Raw genomic sequence first — 14,207 nt, 5'->3', positions numbered from 1 at the left:
ATAATGATACGACCCTTTTCCCGCCTAATCTCTGTCCCAAAGCTGAGATTAGCGGTCGCTCAACGACGATGTTTTTCATCTGAAATCACAACGAAGACCTCAGACCCGCTCCGAATATTGTTTTGTGGCTCGGATGCCTTCAGCTGCGAATCTCTACGTGCACTGCACCATGAGCATGAAAGGAACGCACAGCTTATCGAGTCTCTGGATGTCATGGTTTTGCCTCCGAGGCGAACTGGGCGAGGATTTAAAGATGTCAGTGAGGGTAAGCATGGTGTTTCTCACTGACGTTTCGAGATGGTATTGACGGTAGGACAGTGCCGTGTAAATCTGTTGCGGAACATTTGGGATTGAGAATACATCAGCGAGAGACTTTTAGAGGTTGGAAGGTAAGTTCTACCTCTATGGCCCTGATCCCTTACACATCTGTAGATGTTCCACACCTCCGTTCATGACGACTCTCATTTTGGAGATTCTTTTTTTTTCCTGGGCAAAGGCTAAATGGACGATAGACACCAGAATGGACCAACTTGATTGTCGTTGTTTCATTTGGATTGTTTGTTCCGCCACGGATACTGAATTCAGCGAAATATGGAGGACTGAATGTTCATCCATCACTATTACCGCAGTAAGCCTCACCATTGAAGCCCTATGCCATGGTACCGAGTTAGATTGCATTGAGTTAACTGAGTGGCACAGTCTACGTGGTCCAGCTCCAATTCATCATGCCATGATGCGTGGCGAAAAGTACACCGGTGTATCCCTTCAGACATTGGATCCCAAGGTCTTTGACCATGGCACCGTTCTCGCCCAGACACCATCCCCTGGCTTACCGATACCAGCCAGTGCTACGCTCCAGAATCTGACGGAAGCCCTCGCCAAGGTAGGCGCAGAGATGCTCGTCCAGGGGCTACGAGACGGACTGCATGTGCCACCATATACGGACGCAGGGTGGATGGTCGAGCAGCTTGGGGACGAGGAATTGGTTTACGCATCGAAAGTGGGCAAAGGAGAATCACAGATTAGTTGGTCTGACTGGACTCCAACCCATTTTGAGCGTTTCATCAACATCTTCGATACGGTGTGGACACAGGCGAGGAACAGCAAAGGTAAGTTTAAGCGAGTGCTTTTCTTAGACGCAGAGAGCGTCCCTAAGCATGACGTGACGGGAAGAGACGAGGAAGTATTATTTCGGGTTGAAGCAGGGAAAGAAGGAAAGGATACCCAGAGGGCCGTCAGAGTCGATGATGAACGTGATGCATTTTACGTACAGGCGGCACATGGGGGCTGGGTGCGTGTGAAGAATGTCAAGGTTGATGGCAAGACGACGCAGACGGCGAGGATTGGGATGAGGGAATTCCTGAAGAAGATGAAGTGATTATACAAGGTACTGCGTTGCTAGAATTTCACCCATGGTGATAATCGGATGCGTATGATATGTACTAAATAGTAGGACCAGACAAGGGGATGCTGTCCGATTGAGATCCTAGGATTCGGTATGCAAAGTCACGGGCTCGATACGAGAACTCCCGGCCATCGGCATCAACCTCGGGAAATCTGATCTCCTATTCACAAGTCCGAAAAAAAATGCAAATAGTAAATATGCGCGACCTCAAGCAAGATGGAACCTTGGACTAGACTCATGCTGCCCTGGCAATTATTTGCCATGACTTGGTACGCTGGAACTTTCAGGAGAACTCGCAGCTACAGTTCGTATTTCCAAATGATGCGGCCAAAAAAACAAGATGGAAGAGATGAGGGAGAGCATTCTGACTACGGTGTTATAGAGACCTCGCAGCCAACACGAAGAGCAAGCCTGCCGCGTATGCAAGACAGGGATCCAGGCGAATGGGCTGCACAGAAGCTACAAGGTCCGGGTTGAGCAGCCCAGAAGCGAAACAGAAGCTTCTATGGGGGGAACATTCCATGACTACATACTCGTCCATACTATCCGGTAGCAGTTGAGATTGCCTGGAGGGAAGGGGAGGGAATTGAACGCTGACGTTTGGGAGCTCTCCCCCCCTGAAAGGAGCAGTTGGGGATACTTCTAAGGCAGAGTGGAGCTATGGGGGACTTGTCCGGAAAGTCCAGCGGGAAAAGAAAATTCAATTCAAATAGATCGAATCCTGAAAGCGGGTTTGCATGCATTTGCCCCCACTGTTCATTTGGTGGGTTTTGTTTTCACGATTAGGCTTCTTGATGGCCCGTGATTCTCTTCAATAGTATCTGCACGGCTGGTTCTTCATGGTGTTTGTGTGGTGAGGCTTTCGACTAGGGCAGTCCCCTGGCTGGATAGGTGGCCGGCCGTCCAATCACAGCGGCCATGGGTGATGGGGGACCGCTGGACGGGCTGGTTTAGCGCCCTGAAGCTTCCCTGATCCGGCGCCTCTACCGGCCGAAAGTGGTGGTGCTAGTGCAACCACGTACTCGTAGAGGTCGGAGCTCCGGGTTGTCGTCCAGTTGGGTCGATTGTTTTGTTGACAACATGCCCTCGAAGGGAAATTAACGTCGGCATCAGGCAATACGGGCATGGCTCTCTGCAGATGCAGTTGAAGCTGGAATGCCATGATGGCGCGGTACATCCTGTCTTCAGGCGTCTTCGTTTCTTTTTTCCCATCGTGGTCTCGCTTCGACACTGGGGTGTTTCTGGTGCCTGAGATGCATCGATGCGCCAAGATTGACGCGAGGCCAGTCTCTCTCTCTTCCTCTTCCTCTCTCTTCCTCTCCAAACGAAGCTCGGCCGCCAAGCAAGCACGGGATTTGCTTTATATGATATGCGACAAGAATCGGAATCGCCACGCAGTCCAATCTGCAACCTGCATATCTTGAGGTTTTATGCCGCCCATCCTGCGTGGCGCAGCGTTTCGGCGATTTCCCATGTGGGACTTTCCGCCTGCTATCGAGGGAAGACGCGGCACACAAAGTCCAATAGATCCAACACGACTCGGGCTCGCTAAAGCGTTTACAACCATCGACATCCAAAGGCGGATAGACTGGGACGGTAGAGATACATGCGATACCTACTCGTGCGTGCACCATCTCTGCGCACTGGTACGTGGACTCGCACCCTCGGGCAAGGAGCTGGAGCATGTCTGTGCAGATGGTATTCGTATACGAAGCTCATGCTCCCTATCTAGGACGCTTTTGTCGTGCGCCCTTATGCCGGGGATACTCCCGTCGAAATTGAGGGTGATTATGGAGTATCGAGCCCATATCGGCATGCTGACGCCCTGGATTGAAACCCGCGGCAAGGCGGAGCGAGCTTGCCGCCTGGCATTGGACGAGCAACCGGCTTTTCAGACATTTCTGCAGCCCGTTATACGAGGCGAGTAGGTATGGGCACCCCGCCATTCTCCGTTCTCGTACAGTACGGATGCCCGAGGCGGCAACCAATCCAGGTACTGGATACTGGAACTCGGACTTTTCTTGGCCGACAAGGGTGTTGAAGAAGCCTTCAAGGAAGTCGACAGGTCCAGACTGAATGTTTCACCCCTGGAACCATGCAGTTCCTGCATTAGCGGCCCCGTCGTCGAGAGGGGATGGGGTGATTCGCCGTCGGCACGCATGAATCTCTGCAGCAGGAGAGCAGTTCATGCCCGGGCGCCATGCCAGGCCATGCCATGCCATGCCGGATACCATGGAACTGGATCTCCTGAGGGCGAGCCTCGTCGTTCTGTGCTCGACATCTTCACGAGCTCCGTTTGATTCCAGCTGAAGACCGGGTCCAATGTCCGACGCCATGCTGTATAGAACTGCAATCTCGCCGTGCTATTTCTGTCTGTTGATGTTTGAGAGCCAAGCCAGTAGGGCTCGGGTCCCGTTACCAAACTGGTTCGGCTCACCCTCCCGGATCAGCTTCGTGATTCGCCCTCCCCATGTTGCCTCCAACTGATTGGTCTGGGCGTTGCTGCTTTCCCACACGCCCAAGATGGCCCCATTTCAGCATAGTCCCCTGATCTCACTGGGTATTCGCCCACATATGCTCGATACGGCTTTCACCCCCTGGCGCTATGGGATCTCAAGGTGGACAGCAAGGGCTTTGCCAAGTCTAGGAGGCCCTTAGGCGTATGGCATTACTCACATGCCGTATTGTCGTTGGCCTTGGATGCACGCGGTGTTGCCGCCTATGAGAAAGCTTCTCGTAATGGGCCCAGGGGGTCCAAGATGTTTCCATCTAAAAGAAGGTCGACTGCCCGCAGAAGTGTCTCATCTCACACTCCTTCGTTGTCAATCCTTTACACGTCAATCAACGACAACTTTGAGCATCGACGCTCGTCCTCTGACGTATCGTACGTCTAAAACACATTCGTTCCTGGTCGAACACATCAAGAAATCTAGTCATTCTTTCAGACGATAATCGAATTTCAGCCTATCCTTAACTTTTCGAGACAACCATTCGCAAGATGCCTTCTCTTAACGCCCTTAGCACGGCGCTGCTTGCCTGTGCGGGTAGTGCTGTTGCTACTCAGTTTACTTTGGCCGATACCTACGACCACACCAACTTCTTCAGCAAGTTCAACTTCAACGATGTACGACCCTCTGTTCTATATCCGTCATCACCCGCCGATTGCTTGAAATGTCTTACTAACTGCGGTACTATAGGCCGCCGACACCAACTCTGGTTTCGTAGTCTACCAGAACCAGGCCAACGCTCAGGCACAGGGGCTTGCCAAGATCACCAGCAACAACGAGGTCTACCTCGGAGTTGACACCAAGACCGTCCTCAAGGGCTCCGGATTCCCTGGCCGTAACTCCATTAGACTCGAGTCCAAGGCTTCCTACAAGCACGGTCTCATCGTTGCCCGATTCTCCCACCTGCCTACCAACAAGTGCGGTAGCTGGCCTTCTTTCTGGACTCTTGGTGACAGCTGGCCCAACGACGGAGAGATCGATGTGTACGAGGGCTGGAACAACATTGTCCAGAACCAGCCTGCCTTCCACGTTGGCGACACCAAGTCTTTCGGCCAGTGTGTTCTCGAAAACGCCGGCCAGACCGCTTCCGTCGCTACTGGCAACTGCGACAACACTTTCCAGAGCCCTCCCAGCCAGTACCTCAACCAGGGATGCACTGCCAACGACAACAAGGGCCCCTGGGCCTCCAGCTCCGGCGGTACCTGTGAGTATACACACGACTTCCCTTGGGAAATGGGTCATCGATATCTAACTCTGTATAGACGCCATTGAGTGGACCAGCGACTACATCAAGCTGTACAACTGGGCCCGCGGTGCCGAGCCTGCTAACCTGGCCTCGTCCAACCCTGACACAGCTACCTGGGGAACTCCCGCTGTCAACCTCCAGGGCTCCAACTGCAACATCGACAGACACTTCAACAACCAGCGCCTCATTCTCGACATCGACTTCTGCGGCAACCCCGTTGGCACCCCTGCTTTCTGGCAACAGAGCTGCGCCAGCGTCACCAAGCAGGCCACTTGCGCTGACTATGTCGCCAAGTTCCCCGGTGACTTTGCCCAGACCTACTTCCAGATCCAGGACATCCGCTACTTCAGCCAGAGCACCAGCAAGCCCACCACCTCCAGCAAGGCTGTTACTTCAAGCAAGCCCGCTACCTCCAAGCCCGCTACTTCCAGCAAGGCTGTTACCTCTAGCAAGGCTGTTACCTCCAGCAAGGCTGCTACCTCCAGCAAGGCCGCTACCTCTTCCGCTCACAGCAGTGTTGTCGTCCCGACTTCCGTGATTGCCAGCTTGCCCCCCGTTGTCACCTCCAGCCTCCCCCCTGTCGTCACCTCCAGCAGGTGGTCCAACTCTTCTGCTGCCGTCACCACTCCCGCTCAGCTGACGACCTCGACCGTTTACACCACCCGCGTCCACACCGTCTCTCAGTGCGGTCCCGAGGTCACCAACTGCCCGTTCCGCCCCACTGTCACCACCGAGACCGTTGCTCTGTACACGACCGTCTGCCCCGTCGAGGAGGCCGAGTCCAGCTCTTCCGCTGCTGCTGCTGCTACCACTGCTCCTCCCTCCAACGGCGAGGGCAGCGGTCCTGAGACTCTTACCACCGCCATCACCATCGTCCACACCATCACGAGCTGTGCTCCTGATGTGACCAACTGCCCTGCTCGTCACTCTACCCAGGTCATCCCCATTCCTCCTGCTCAGCCTACATATGTTGCTCCTCCCTCGAACGGCGCTGGCAGCGGTCCTGAGACTCTCACTACTGCCATCACCATCGTCCACACCATCACTAGCTGCGCTCCTGATGTGACCAACTGCCCTGCTCGTCACTCTACCCAGGTCATCCCCATTCCTGCTCAGCCAACTGGTGTTGCACCTGTTGTCCCTGTTGCCCCTGCTCCCCCGGTCTCTATTGTCCCTGTTATGCCCATTGCTCCGGCTCCCAGCAATGCTGCCGGCGGTGTCGTTCCTAGCTACCCCGTCGCTCCGGCTCCCAGCGCCCCCGTTGAGCCCGTCGCCCCTGTTGCTCCGGCTCCTAGCGCTCCTGTCGAGCCCGTCGCTCCTGTTGCTCCCCCTCCCGTCGCCCCTGTTGCTCCCGTTGCCCCCGGCGCTCCCGCCAACGGCAACGGCACCTGGTCAACCGTGGTCTCTGGCCCTACCGCTCAGCCTCCTGCTCCTTCCAGCGGCCCTGGCTGCACTGGCGCCGACTGTCTCCCCCTGCCCAACAGTGCTGTGCGCACCGGCATGAGCACTCTTGCTCTTATTGGTGCTATGGCTGTCATGCTGTTGTAAGGAGAAGCCAAGTGATTCCGAGGAGTTGGGAGAGGAGAGGAAATCAGAAAAGAGAGGAGAGAAGAAGCGGGAAGAGGAGGAATGCGTGAAGAGATATGGAGGATATGTAATTCAAGATGCAAGTCAGTTTAATTGAGGCGTTATGTTGGATATTTATTTGCCACCATATTGAATATGGGAGGAACGTATATACACTTATAGAGTTTGGACCCAAAGGTCTAGTCATACTGGTAGTCACATTCTACAAGTTTCCTTTATCTTTTTTCTTTTCAAAACAAAATAGGCATATAGCCTTTTAGATCTTTATTCATCGTACTTGAGTTCTATGTAACCAAGCGTCTGTGTGAACTCCATCCGCAGCAAAACTAGGTAGCCCCTTTTGCTAGCCAATGCTTTAGAGCAAATCTGGAGAAAGCGACTCTACCTTGATGTCCACCTTCATCTCCTCGTCCGGGGAATAAAACGCAGTCAGGATCCTGACTTCATTCTGAGAGCTGACGCTCCGGTCGGCGCACACGTCCTTGGCAAGCTTGACGAGCCTAGGCCAGTGGCCGGCGGGAACGGTTGTCTCTTTGAGGCGGCCGCTGAGGACGTGGTCTGCGCTGATCCAGTACTGGACGAGGGCTGGGGAGGAGCCGCGGGGTTCGTGGACTTTGACGCGGTGGTAGTGCGTGATGGCGAGGTTCTTGAGCTGGTGGGAGTTTGAGGGGAGGGTGTCGGAGTCACGACGGGCGGTGCCGCCTTTTGTGGGGAGAGGTTTGGCTGCGGTGGGCGTTGAGCAAGACATTTTTGGTGGATGGGGATGTGGTTCTGGTTCTGGGGTTTTGAGGTTGGTGAAGGAGTTGTGATTTTGGTTGTGGTTGTGGTTGTGAAGAGAATACAGAGGATATAAAGGGAGCATCGTGATGTATAAATAAGAAGTAAGATGGCCTGGAGAAGGCAGATGCTTGCCATGGAGTGAACTATCACGACATTGTACAAGATGCGTAGCCGATGAATCGAGAAGCAGAACAGTTGAACATGGGTAGATGCCTGGATCAAAACAAGATCAAAGGGGGTTCGAGCTCATTCACTCACGACAAGTACAAACAACAAAAAGAACGCAATGGACAGTTCAAAGGGTATCAAATATGTTTATTCATTCGTCGGCGATCAACAAGAATTCAACAAAGGCGCGTGCGAATCCATTCAGCCCACTTGCACAGATCCTCGAGCCGTTCAAGCACCTTTCCGAGATCCTGTCTGTTGAGCACCTTGCCCTTTCCAGTTGCCGCCTGCTGTTCAATAATGTTCTCGTTGACAATCTCCACCACGCCTCCTTCTAGAATACGCAGCGTAATGTCAATGGTAGAGTCCTTGACAGGGAAGACGACCTGAAGATATGGTGATGGATGAACCCATAATATGACATCAATGTCCATATCTTGGCCGTTTCTCTTTTCGCCGTTGCTGGTTTTTGAACCTGCTTCCTGCTTCACCTTTTGTTCTTCTTCTCTATCATTTTGTCCCTCATCATCACTTGACGCCATGAACGCCCCCAGCTCATCCTTGACTGTCTTGGTAGTAGCAGGAGCCGATGACGCTTTGACAGACTTGGGCGAGCTCTCCTTTGTTTCCGACCCGAAGCTATTGTTCAGCAATATGGAAAGGAAGGCGAACTGTCGGAGGAGAGGAAGCATGTCAATGAGTTGACGCGGATGTGAAAAAGACATTTCTGTGACTTCCTGGGAGTAGATTGGCTTGTAGATGAAGAGTGTGTTATGGTGACTTCGGGTGAATGACTTGCCCTGCCGGTCAAAGACACGAACGTCGCGAAGGCGTGTAATCGTCCTAGATTCACTGGGGTCCTGCTTGTTTCCTGCTGATATGGGGAAGAACAAGTCATCGAATGTTGGCGGAGGTAGAGGGCGCTGGCCAAAGTCGGCCGAAGGACTTGGGTTGGGAGGTGTGGAATTCACATAAGAGTAGAGTCTGATGCAGTCATTCTGCGGAAGGATGACAGGCGGATCAAAAGTAACTGTGAATGTAACTTGAGGCAGCGTTGGGAGATGCATCGATAGTTCATCCATGCCCGAGTTCTTATTCTCATCCGATGAAGGGAGTGAGATGTTCTCTGGTTCTTGCCAGTCAAGGATGGGGAGGCTGTGAGGCCGCAGTGCTTGATTCTGTTGCTCGCTGTCCGGTTTTACCACATCCTTGGAAATCCAGTCCTCGGATACTCTGACGGGTGACAGGCCAAGTGTTTCGAGAGGCGCGCAATCAAGTAGAAGCGACCAAACCTTTTCGTTCTCAGAAAAGACCAAGGCCTTGCCGTCTGAAGAGGGCACAAATCGCAACTCCTTCCAGTACTGCAAAGCGAGGCCGACTTTATTTCGTGCATGCATAACGGGATAGCCGTGTCTGGTACACAAGGCAGCCAGAGACAGGTACTGATCCGACTTGCCAGCCATCTCCGTCTCCTTCCGCAAAGTCGCAATGTCCCAGTGATGCAACCTTTCTAAGCTGGTAAAGATGCCTGCCAAAGCCTCGTAGCAGTCGAGGCCGGGGATGATGCTCAGCTTGTCCAGGTTGGCAATGTGGCCAAAGTTGTACGCGAATTTATCCAGAGTCTTTGTCAAGGGACTCTGGTTGGGACCAAGCTTCAAGTCTGCCAACAGGATTTGACTAGCCGCCTCCATATGCGTGGAAACTGAGGCTGCCGAGCCATGGTAGGCTAGCGACACGTTTTGCACAATGTTGTTGTCCAGCACTATATCGACGGCAATGGCAGAACCCGCAATAGCCAACGTTTTCGTCTTGCGTCCGTCTGCGGCGGTATGTTCCTCGGATAGAAGCTCGAGGCCAAGCCGCTGAGCAAGCCGTTCCAGGCCTGCTTCGCTGACGAACCCTTTCTTTTGCTGCCATGGTATGTCAGTTTAGAGGTTTTCATGTGCGTGAAGCAAGGGCAGACAAACATTCAAGAGCTTAAGGATACTATCCAATCTCTTAAGTTTATCGTCTTCAGTAGCAAACGTGACTCCCAGTGTGTCCAGCCCGCCGACGCCGACATTATCGAGGCCGATATCAAAACTGCCGCCAATGCCCAGTGCCCCCATGGCGGCGGCAGTCGAGGGACTGTCAAAGTTCAGAGCGCCCATGCCGGATTGGCCCATCAACGTAGATGTCGCCGGTGACTTCTTGACCTGTTGCGGCGACGATCGCTGTCCACGAGGAGAAAATGCAGCCTGGGCGGGATTGGAGAAGGGCGTCGAGATGGGCGGCGTTGCACCGGCAATTTGCGACGGCGTCGGGCCTTGATGGGACGGTGTGCGGCCCTGCTGCGAGGGCGCATGCCTCATAGGCGTTGGAGTTGCCATGATGTATCAAGATGCTCGATTCGCGTGGGATGAGGTCGTGAGAATCGGGATCGGAGAGGGCAAGAGATGGTCGTCGAGGCGATGGGTGAAGAGCGGGAAAAGGCGAGAGCGCCAGCTGATTGTCCGTTAGGGTGTTGAAGGCATCGGTCAAGAACCCATCAAAGGGCAAACAAAAGGCTACAGCTGGTAGCTAAGCAAATATCACAAGTATTAGAGCAAAGTTGCATGAATGCCAAGCTGGAATGTCCAGATGCTGGAGGTTGACGGAGCTGGCCTGATGGAGCTTCTGCTCTGTTTCGCCAGCCTTGTGCCGTGCCGACAGCTAGCGGCGTAGCCCACTGAAGAAGGTACTCCGTTTAGTGCGCCATTCCGGTGGATGTGCAAGTACCAGCGATCGGGCTAGCCTTTTACAACCGACGAGGCTGCATCTCCAATGTTCTCTTTTTCTTCCCTGTCGTCTGCTTTTTTGAAAGCTTCAAGTTCCCTATCGCATTCTCATGGCGACTGTCGGGAATGCGGCCCGGCAGATACGAGATCGGGCTCTTCGCGAGAGATCGATCCGCGTGCTCGTATCGCCAACGCCAATCTCCTTCGCCGAGCGTCGCTCAGTTCTGCAGGTGCTGGAGCAATATGGCCCTGTCGAGTTCTTCAAGATGACTCCCGTGAGTCCCAATCCCTTGAACAGCATATAATATATGGTGCGGCAAATCAGACAAACTATCTAACCACGCAATCGATTGGATGCTTTAAAGGGCTACTACGCCAACTTTGTCTCTATAACGAGAGAGCCCTCGACCGCCGAAAGGTTGATAGCCAGCAGCCCTCTAACATACAAGATCACGGAGCCTGTTCGCAGCGCGGTGGAAGACATTTACGTTGCGGATCTAAACGAACCAGAGGGCTTTAGCACCATGCAGCCGACAATCACTGGGCAACGGACGAGCGGCGCGAACTCATGGTCTGACGGCGCGGAACAGGGACAGGAACAGGGACGAGAAGCGGAACTAGAGCAGGGGGAGAGGGAGTTCAAGCTGGAAATCTTCCCTGCGCCCGAGTACAATCATAGATTTGCCATGGCCGGTTCGCCGCTGCACGGCTTCTGGCACGATGACTACCAACAGGACCAATCCTTCATTGCGACGACGCTAAGGCAATCGCTGCCCAAGAGCATCGCTAGCGAGGGGCTTGTGCACTGGATGGTGAGCGGCATGAAAATGCGAGAAGGGCGGCGGACGAAGAGGCTGCAGATCAAGGAATGGCTTCCCAGCCACATGAAGAAGGGCTCGACTGAGTAAGAGTAAGCCAGCGCTATACTATTACTACAGACATGCGCGGAGAGCTGCGACAGGTGCCACAGGACGACGATGAGGAAGGACGATGCCGGCCCTTGTCCCGCAATGAATGCGACATGACTGAGACGGCCTGAATTTTGCCGGCGACAATGAACGCAGGGCGGTAGTATTGCAAGAAGAGGCTGGTGGTCGCACAGGATGTCACTCCATTCAGTCGTTGTCTCAAAGGTGACGCCAGTTAATTTCCAAAAAGCCAAGGCAGGGAAACAAACAAACACCAACCAAGCGCGATTGGGCAATTGAGTGTTCCCAAAAATGGAACAAAAGCCGCTGGGAAAACAACATTGAAGAGAGTTTTGAGGGATGAACCATTGCCTAAATCAGAAGTTGATGATGATGGATCTGCGCACGCTTTGCAACTTTCCTTGTTCTGGCTCCGTCCCGGCACAAGCAATACAAGAGCGCGGCTGGTGCTGGTGCTACAGATACTGTACTTCATCATCATGTGCGCATAAACATGTGTAATCTAGAACGTACGAGCCGCCTCCATCGCCGATGATGTGGCCATGCATGGGGGGGCTAAAGGACTGGGATGTGCGAGGTCAAGACAAAAAATTTCACCTTACGTCACCCAAACGGCCATCCAACACAGCCCATCACGCCGTCGCGGTGGTCAGGGCAGTGGCGCATCGTCTCCAGATGGCTGTTTGGCCCGTCTTGTTGTGTCTCGCCTCGTTCGTCACACGATAGGGGGGAGCGATGCCGGGCGAGGGGATTCACAGGTCCGGACGCAGTCAAGAGCGAGCAGAAGACAAAGGAGAGTCGAAGCGTGTCCCTGCTTGCTTGATTCCTGATTCATCCCGGGCTGCCATGACACTTGCACTTGGAACAGCGGCCACGGCAGGGGATTCTACGCGTAGACCGCCACACCCATCCCCTGTCCTACGTTCGCATCGGGCTTGGCCTTGGGAATCAAGACCCAATATTGTGGCTCCAAGCAGGGCAGCGATCTGGTAGCGCAGCCACTCTCGCTACGTCACCCGCAGCTCTCGTGAACTGCAAGGCTCAGCCGTGATCCGAGTGGGCTAGCAGGTGGGAATACTTGGACGGGCCGGGACATGATGTTTTTGCTTGGAAAATTTCCTCGAGACAAGGATATTGGATGTACTTGTACTCGTATGCTCTGCCTTGGCCACGGTGCCATGGTTGGTCCGAGACACTTGCCGGGCGGAGCAACGCCATGTCGGAAAGGAGCGCTTCGCTTCGCTCAAGGATCGCGATTCCATCTATGGAGAAGATGTAGGTAGGGGCTTCGGTGTTGTGCGAGTGGTCTACGGAGTCTGTGAAGGATCATATACGTGTATAGCCATTGCGTGTTCTGCACTGTACATACAGAGAGGACGAGCACAAGGGCCAGAAACAAAGAGAGTCCATGACCGGGTACACGCTAGCAAGGGGATTCGCGTTGCTTCAACTCGTTGAGCAACAACCGGCACCAACATGTGCCTAGACGGGGGTGGATCCGTCCAAGCATCGTATCTAGACACGGCCAAGCCATGTCCATCGCGTGGACAAAGACCAAAAGCCGGCAGAAGCACGCTTGGCAGCTCTGTCAAGTCTAATTCGTTCGTCTTCATGACGTCGCCCTTCTGTGGCACCCAACTGCTGTCGGCGGCCGCTCACCCTCGTGAGACAACAAGGAGCCGTGCGTTGGCTTATATGCTGACACTCTCCCTCCCTTTTCTCCCTTGCATTGGCCATTCCATTACTATTTGTTTCCATCCAATACCTCTCATTTCCTTCGTCTTTGTTCAACTCGACTCACCCCGTCGTCGTAACTTATAATACTACCGAGCAGTTGCCATCACTGCCTAGTGCCTCTCAGTATCTAAGCACATCAACAAGTGCACTCTTTCCATCGTCATCATGGGTGTCGGCACATTCTTTCACTACTTCGGCACAGTGCTGCTGCTTGCTGCCACGGCACTCCTTATTGTCGTGTCGGTAACCGCGCCTGTGGTCAATGACCTCTCCATCCTGAAGATCGATGTCAGTGGCAGCAGCACTGTGGACAGAATAACATTTGGCACGTTTGGATACTGCATCATCAGAGAGTACGTGCCCTTTCTACCCTCATCGTCTTGAATCGCACCACAAGAATATGGAACTAACATACAATATCAGCGGGCCTGATGATTGCACCAGCTCCCACGTTGGCTACGATCCCACCGCCGCTCTCGCAGCAGTCAACGGCCTTACCTTTTCCAATGGCGACCGCGATTCCGCCAAGGTCCTCACCCGGGTTCTGATTCTGCACCCCATTGCTGCTGGCCTTACCTTCTTGGCCTTTTTGCTCTGTCTGGGCACCAGCTTTCTCGGCTCCTTTGTCGCCTCCCTCTTCTCTTTCCTGGCCTTTGTCGTCACGATTGTCGCCATGGCATGTGACTTTGCCGGCTTCGAGATCATCAAGCACGCCGTCAACACCAGGGGCCCCAACAACCTCACTGCCCGCTGGGGTCCTACCGTCTGGTGCATTCTCGTCGCTGCCGCCTTGAACCTCATCGCAACTGTCTTGGTCTTCATCACCTGCTGTGCTGGCCGTAGAAAGAGGAGCCACACCACTCACCGCGGCAAGGCTGACTACTAAGAAGGAACTCCTGTTCCCTCTCTATACGACTGCAACAACCAAAAAAAAAAAAAAAAAAAAAAAACGAAAACCCCTGCTTGGGGTCTTTTCAGCAATCCTTATGGTAGCGATTTCATACTTGTCATAAAGAAAGAGACACAAAGAGAAAAGAATGAAGATATGTATGCGGGTGGGGAAGAACATACAGTAATGAAATGCTTTGGTAC

The 14,207-nt window shown here is 53.6% G+C and overlaps 6 protein-coding genes across 6 annotated transcripts; 4 read left to right on the top strand and 2 right to left on the bottom strand.

Annotated features, from left to right (window-relative positions):
* Positions 1 to 730: 730 nt before the first annotated feature.
* On the top strand, positions 731 to 1,378 carry Triagg1_4550 (uncharacterized protein; the record flags this gene model as incomplete). Its single annotated transcript, XM_062898966.1, has 1 exon — positions 731 to 1,378. One exon carries the CDS (start codon positions 731 to 733, stop codon positions 1,376 to 1,378), a length of 648 nt encoding a protein of 215 aa, XP_062756567.1.
* A 3,025-nt stretch (positions 1,379 to 4,403) lies between these two features.
* On the top strand, positions 4,404 to 6,706 carry Triagg1_4549 (CAZyme family GH16; the record flags this gene model as incomplete). Its single annotated transcript, XM_062898965.1, has 3 exons — positions 4,404 to 4,529; positions 4,603 to 5,116; positions 5,175 to 6,706. The coding sequence occupies 3 exons, from the start codon at positions 4,404 to 4,406 to the stop codon at positions 6,704 to 6,706; spliced, it is 2,172 nt and encodes a 723-aa protein (XP_062756566.1).
* Positions 6,707 to 7,100: 394 nt separating this feature from the next.
* Triagg1_4548 (uncharacterized protein) lies at positions 7,101 to 7,493 on the bottom strand (the record flags this gene model as incomplete). Its single annotated transcript, XM_062898963.1, has 1 exon — positions 7,101 to 7,493. One exon carries the CDS (start codon positions 7,491 to 7,493, stop codon positions 7,101 to 7,103), a length of 393 nt encoding a protein of 130 aa, XP_062756565.1.
* Positions 7,494 to 7,869: 376 nt separating this feature from the next.
* Triagg1_4547 (uncharacterized protein) lies at positions 7,870 to 10,062 on the bottom strand (the record flags this gene model as incomplete). Its single annotated transcript, XM_062898962.1, has 2 exons — positions 7,870 to 9,603; positions 9,661 to 10,062. The coding sequence occupies 2 exons, from the start codon at positions 10,060 to 10,062 to the stop codon at positions 7,870 to 7,872; spliced, it is 2,136 nt and encodes a 711-aa protein (XP_062756564.1).
* A 497-nt stretch (positions 10,063 to 10,559) lies between these two features.
* On the top strand, positions 10,560 to 11,357 carry Triagg1_4546 (uncharacterized protein; the record flags this gene model as incomplete). Its single annotated transcript, XM_062898961.1, has 2 exons — positions 10,560 to 10,724; positions 10,815 to 11,357. 2 exons carry the CDS (start codon positions 10,560 to 10,562, stop codon positions 11,355 to 11,357), a joined length of 708 nt encoding a protein of 235 aa, XP_062756563.1.
* A 1,923-nt stretch (positions 11,358 to 13,280) lies between these two features.
* Triagg1_4545 (uncharacterized protein) lies at positions 13,281 to 14,001 on the top strand (the record flags this gene model as incomplete). The annotated part of the gene is made up of 2 exons (XM_062898960.1): positions 13,281 to 13,468; positions 13,539 to 14,001. The coding sequence occupies 2 exons, from the start codon at positions 13,281 to 13,283 to the stop codon at positions 13,999 to 14,001; spliced, it is 651 nt and encodes a 216-aa protein (XP_062756562.1).
* Positions 14,002 to 14,207: the final 206 nt, after the last annotated feature.

This window comes from Trichoderma aggressivum (genome assembly GCF_033847375.1).
Source record: "Trichoderma aggressivum f. europaeum strain CBS 100526 chromosome Unknown scaffold_014, whole genome shotgun sequence".
Taxonomy (NCBI): Eukaryota; Fungi; Ascomycota; class Sordariomycetes; order Hypocreales; family Hypocreaceae; genus Trichoderma; species Trichoderma aggressivum.
The sequence above is the reverse complement of the archived record's forward strand: the minus strand, read 5'-3'. Positions and strand labels throughout refer to the sequence as shown.